General features: G+C 39.8%; 1 protein-coding gene across 2 annotated transcripts; it reads left to right on the top strand.

Annotated features, from left to right (window-relative positions):
- Positions 1-1,511: 1,511 nt before the first annotated feature.
- On the top strand, positions 1,512-5,062 carry bub3 (BUB3 mitotic checkpoint protein). Of its 2 annotated transcripts, XM_080483676.1 has the most exons (8): positions 1,512-1,713; positions 2,477-2,671; positions 2,788-2,857; positions 2,955-3,106; positions 3,378-3,536; positions 3,697-3,874; positions 4,047-4,263; positions 4,853-5,062. In XM_080483676.1, the coding sequence occupies exons 2-8, from the start codon at positions 2,477-2,479 to the stop codon at positions 4,860-4,862; spliced, it is 981 nt and encodes a 326-aa protein (XP_080339802.1). In that variant the 5' UTR covers positions 1,512-1,713; the 3' UTR covers positions 4,863-5,062. The 2 variants fall into 2 exon arrangements, with proteins under 2 accessions (XP_080339802.1, XP_080339803.1); XM_080483677.1 differs by lacking the exon at positions 4,853-5,062 and having other exon boundaries at positions 1,535-1,713; positions 4,047-4,407.
- Positions 5,063-6,064: the final 1,002 nt, after the last annotated feature.

A 6,064-nucleotide genomic window follows, 5' to 3' on the forward strand; every position in this document is an offset into this window, starting at 1 on the left:
CGCTCAAAACACTGTACAAAACGTTTTTAATTAGTCATTCACTGTAGACAAATCCAATAATTTTGTATATTTTGTAGAATCAGTGAACCCAATATTTATTATTATTATTATTATTATTATTATTATTATTATTATTATTATTATTATTATTATTATTATAAAATGTGGGAAATTACCGTTTATATTGGGCATATTATCACAATCATTATTGGTGAATCTGAAAAAGAAATGGGTGCATATATTTTGATGTATTCAGTTGGGATTATATTTGTTTTAAACAGGGTTGGCTGTCTATATGTATTTACTGAGATTTGTGTCCGTGTTTGTAGCTAAAAATGTGTAATTTAATATTTTGATATTTTCAAATATTGTGCAATACTGTTGGCTTTCATGAGGCTACATTGGCTTCTGTCACCTATAGTTAATTTTAGAGGAAAAAATAGATATATTTTTTCTCTTTGTAGTGATGAGGACAATCATGTGATCTCTTAAAAAATGTCCGGAAAAACTGCAGGTGATACAGGCAATCGTTTTGTATTACTCACTGTTTGGCAGTCATGTTTAAGCCATTAGGAGCCAAAAAAAAAAAAAAAGCTTTTGTTTTGTGTATGATTTTCTTCTGATATTGTAATTGAAATTCTGTGTATTATATGAGCTGACATCCAGTAAAGATTCGTTTAAAAAATATATATTTTCACATATTATTTGTGTTTATATTTATGTCTCATTGCAGGTGGGGGATTTCAAACATCTCCGTAAAGGCTATATATTTTGCTGCATCAGGAAAGTATCAGCAATAATATATAAAAAAAAATGAAATCGGTGTAATTGATACGTAATGACCACTTTATATTTCATGTAAAGAGAGGTATAGCATTTAGTCAAAAATTATTTTCGTAAATATAATTTTGCGTTGAGCATTTTGACATTTCATGAATTTGGGTGATTGGGTTATTATCACAGATAATAATGATTTAATCGAGGTTATTGAAGACAACAATTGAAAAACATAAATAGCATATAGTACAAATTCAAAGCTAGATAAGTGTCAACGCCAGTGTTGACATTTTTATACAATACACAGTGTGATATTATAAGGCTTTAAATGTGGGTCCTCTGTTGTTTTTGTATGAAAAGGTGAATGAAATTGTTAATTACAGGTGACCTGTGTTGAACCGGGTGTTTTATCAGGACCAAGGTGCTGCCAAACTACAAGAGGAATGCAAAGAAACCGTATTAAACTCCATACATGCAGTGGTAGATGTTATTGCGAAGGGCCATTGTGATTCATGAAGGTTACACATAGTACTTTTAACGTTACCGATTTAATGGTTTCTTTCACCGTGCAACGTTTTATCTTATTCTACATTTTGCTCATAAATAAAATTGCAGAGATGTCTAAATAAACACGTGTCTATGAGAAGGGGGCGAGCGGACCTGTGTCACGTGATCTGTGTGGACACAACGGAAGTAAAGTTACTGTAAACACCAACCAATCACATCACTGGCGCGCACTTGAATATTCGCTTCAACCAATCAGCATCGAGCTCAGCTTCGGTAGCGCTTTACAACGGGGCTAGCTCGATGTAGCCGCACTGCTGTCTGACATTTTAAAGATATTTCATCTAAAATTATTACTGTAGCCCCAGGTACAACAACTAAGCAGGTCACTTAAGAGATTTGGCTGCGTCTGAAGAACACCAAACAGCAGTGGTAAGTCAGATTAGATTTCAAGCAGCAGGGACGTAGACGTTGCAGGCTAATGCTAGTTAGCGAACACCGGTGTGGCTCCGTAAAATGTAGATCTAGAGCGCTTGTAGTCTCTTGGTGTGAATGATTATAACCGCAATTCCACATTAAGTGAGCAGTCGTTACTCAAGCATTTGATTTTGAATGATGAAAATAGCACAATTTACCTGGAAGTGTGAAACAGCACGGAGCTTAGCGGAGGTTAGCTAAACACGCTGTCTGTAATGGGAGACTGAATTTACTTCAATCGCAAAACAAAATGTTCTATTGATCCGCAGTTAGCTTCTCTCTGCACTGTGTTTCTCTCTGCAGGTCAACCCAGAGTCTATCTTAAGTCATGCATCCTGTATTTCTTTCGAAATGATCTCCCTAAAAGCCTTTATCAATTGCTCATCAAAACATTTATTTTATTTATTTATTTATTTTTTAAACCACACGTTAATTAAAGCGATGAATTTGTTTAAGCTTTGGATTTTTGTCCATTCACCTCCCGCAAAGTCCGTTATGTGAATTTAACGTCTGTGTGAAATATAAAGCTTAAATTAGTGGAATGATATGGCAGTGTCATATATGTAAATCATTAATGTTTTACCAGTTGTGTGCATAACACAGTATTGCGACTGCAATAACGCCTGCTCTTGAATCTGCTAATTTACAGTTGTGATGTTTCATTAAATCATCAAGTATAACACGGTGTCAATTTAGTCTGTTTTCTCTTCCTCTGCAGATGACTGGCTCAAACGAATACAAGCTGAACCAGGGACCAGAGGACAGCATCTCTGCTGTCAAGTTCAGCCCCAGCACTGCTCAGTTCCTCTTGGTTTCATCCTGGGACTGCACTGTTCGCCTCTTCGATGTTGGGGGAAACACCATGCGCATGAAGTACCAGCACACAGCCCCTGTTCTTGATTGTGCTTTTTATGTAGGTCAAAGATTTCAATTTTTTTTGCTTTGCTTTCTTCTTGCCTTTTAATTTGCCTGTCTTGTGGGTGTCCTGCTATCGCAGACTAAGTCAAGAATTTCACCTTTTGCTCACAGGACCCGACACACTCTTGGAGTGGAGGTTTGGATTCACAATTAAAAACTCACGATTTGAACACAGACCAAGGTATGTGGCAATGCTTTCATGTACTAACTGTCCTTGTGTCCTTTATTACATGTATCATGCTCATTTACTAACAATGTTTATGCTTCCTTTTAAACAGGCACTGTGGTTGGGATGCATGATGCCCCCATTCGTTGTGTGGAGTACTGTCCGGAGGTTAACGTCATGGTAACGGGTAGCTGGGATAGATCAGTTCGGCTGTGGGACCCACGGACACCTTGCAATGCCGGCACCTTTACACAGCCTGAAAAGGTACTACAGCAGAGGCACGAGTGCCTAAACCTTTTTTTCTTCAAGTTAGGTTTTTTTTTTTTGTGTCCTTTTCAAGCTTTGTATTTGATTTAGTTTAAAATCCTAACACCTACACCAGACAACAAGACATATTTTCAAGATGCCTTAATGAAAACACAAACAAATTAAAATATTGAATATAAAAATGTTTTTTGTTCGCAGTCCTTGTCTTTTAGATGTGTTTAGAAAATGGTTTCATCTTCAGGTTTTGTGTTTGTGATCTTTGTCAAAGGTGTACACCTTGTCTGTGGCCGGAGACCGGCTGATTGTCGGCACAGCTGGGAGACGAGTCCTAGTGTGGGATTTGAGGAACATGGGCTACGTGCAGCAAAGAAGGGAGTCCAGTCTCAAGTATCAGACTCGCTGCATCAGAGCCTTCCCCAACAAACAGGTCGGTATTAAAGTTGAATCAAACTCTTTGTTCAGCCCGTCAAAGAGGCACACCGGCCGTGTTAAAATTCAACAGCCAGTCTTCCGTTAATGAAGTGTCGTGTTGCAGCTGCAAGTTTTTTGATGTGAGGAAGTGTGACGGTAACCTGTCGTTGCTTCAGGGCTACGTGTTGAGTTCAATCGAAGGACGTGTGGCTGTGGAGTACCTGGACCCAAGCCAGGAGGTTCAGAAGAAGAAGTATGCCTTCAAGTGCCACAGACTGAAGGAAGAGGGAATCGAGCACGTTTACCCCGTCAACGCCATCTCATTCCACAGCGTTCATAACACCTTTGCCACAGGTAAGATTGGCCAGTTAGCACTTTGATACACGCGTGGATTATGTTGGTTTTCAAAAGTTCTTCCTGTGACCTTTTGTCATTGAGCTGCCACGTTTGGTTAATATAGATCATATCTCAGCGGTAAGCACGCCTAAAACCTTTGAGGATGACCTTGAGCCTCTCCTCTGACCAGGTGGCTCAGACGGCTTTGTCAACATTTGGGATCCATTCAACAAGAAGCGCCTGTGTCAATTCCACCGCTATCCGACTAGCATTGCGTCATTGGCCTTCAATAACGACGGCACCATGCTCGCAATCGCTTCCTCCTACATGCACGAGAAAGGCGACATCAGCCACCCGGAGGACGCCATCTTTATCCGCCAAGTCACAGACGCTGAGACAAAGCCCAAGTGAGTCCTCCTCTCGTCCGCGGCTCACAGGACTTCATACCAGAGCAGTTTGCCTGCACCTGACTCTGTGAGCTGTTCTGTTTACCGAGAGCACGTCCAGCTGCAGCATATGCTGATCTGTATCTTCGTCCGCCCACTTTTCAATATCCGACAGCTGAAAGATAGACAGATGAGAACTCCAAAGTCCTTTTTTCAGTTTTTGTATCGGAGGCTGTTGCAAATAAGCACTCAAATAGACGCCTTTTATAGTTTGTAATGCAAACATTTACACTATTTTGCGACTGTAAAATTGAAAGCCGGTTGTCAGCTGGGGTGTGATGCCATTTGTGGCGACGTTATTTGTATCGTTTAACACTGTATAACGTTTTCCATCAGAATATTGCTCACTTTCTCGCAATTCAGTATTTATTAGAAGTTTATTACATAAAAAGTGATTTAGCACATTTGTCTACTTTCACCTTTCATTGATTAAAAATGTTTCCTCCTATGACAAAGACAAAAATAACAGAACAAACCTGTTGTCTCCAAATTGGCCATTGCTTGTTTTCACGCGGAATGAATCCATTTTCTCATATGTTTTGGTTTGCAGGTCAACCTGAGTGCACTGTGGATGTGTTTCCATCTGCAATCAAATTGGATTTATCTGCTGGCATCCAGTGCACCCTAACCTTACTGTTTCCTATCATTTCTCTATGTTCTTGTGCAGCAGTTTAAGTGTCTTTTGTTTGAGTATCTTTCCCTTCTCTTGTCAATCTTTCTATTCTCGTGTCTTGTTCTTTATTAAACCGATTTATATGCAGCTTTTACAGTTTTTGTTTTGTTATTTTCAAATGTGTCTTGGCGTGATGATCTTGGATTTTTCCAATACTTCGATTTAACTACGGTTGGACAGTTGCAGAATAATTAATAAAACCACTCAAAATGTAGCCAGCAACATTAAGCCAGTTTATGCTGTCAACAATATCCACTTGTGTTACCTGCTCGGAAAGAAAGCCAAAGAATGCAGGAATGTGTGAGGGCAGGAGAGGTTGTTCTCTTGACGATGTGTTGAGGGAAAGTCGCGATCCACTCATCTTGCTGAAGGCTCCACTTGCCCTCGGACAGTGACCTGTGCTGATAGACATCAGTGGTCTGAGGGCCTAAACCAGATCCTGCTTTATTATGAGGGTACGTTAGGAGAAAACCACTAAAATGGAAGACCTGGCCGGCTGAAATCAAAGGTTCAAAATAGTAAATAGCGATGATTAAGACATTTTACCAGTTTTCTGCTGTGTCTTAAGTTGTTACACTGGGATAAAATGAATGGGGGACTATGACCAGGGAGTAGTGCCCTACATGCGTCCCAAGTGGTCTCTCTTCCCCTCAGCTCGGATTCTCGATGCCAAATAATGCAATTTCCGGGGCCCCTTCAAGATATAGATGTCAATTATAGAATTTAAGAGCTTCATTTTTTTCCTAATGGCTCTATCTGCTTCTGTGGCATCCTGGAAATGATTAGTTCGATTTGGTGAAATGATGTAACTAATTCCCATGATTGCCGATAATGAGTCTGCTCTTGACATACTATTCTGACTGATGCCTCATATGAAATGGCGATCATTTTGGGTTTATAATTACTCCCACATGCAGCAGACAAGGGGATGGCTTAGGGTCTGTTGTTGGGGATTATGGTGAAATATCTTTCTTCCGCTCATCTTTGGCTGCTGCAGGATTGTAAAACCGAGCTTTTTCAAGTCTGCATTTGAGGTTTCCCCTATGCTGGATTGCTGTTAAATTGGGAGTAATGATTTAACAGCAAACC

Source organism: Lipophrys pholis, assembly GCF_963383615.2.
Source record: "Lipophrys pholis genome assembly, chromosome: 1".
Classification (NCBI taxonomy): Eukaryota; Metazoa; Chordata; class Actinopteri; order Blenniiformes; family Blenniidae; genus Lipophrys; species Lipophrys pholis.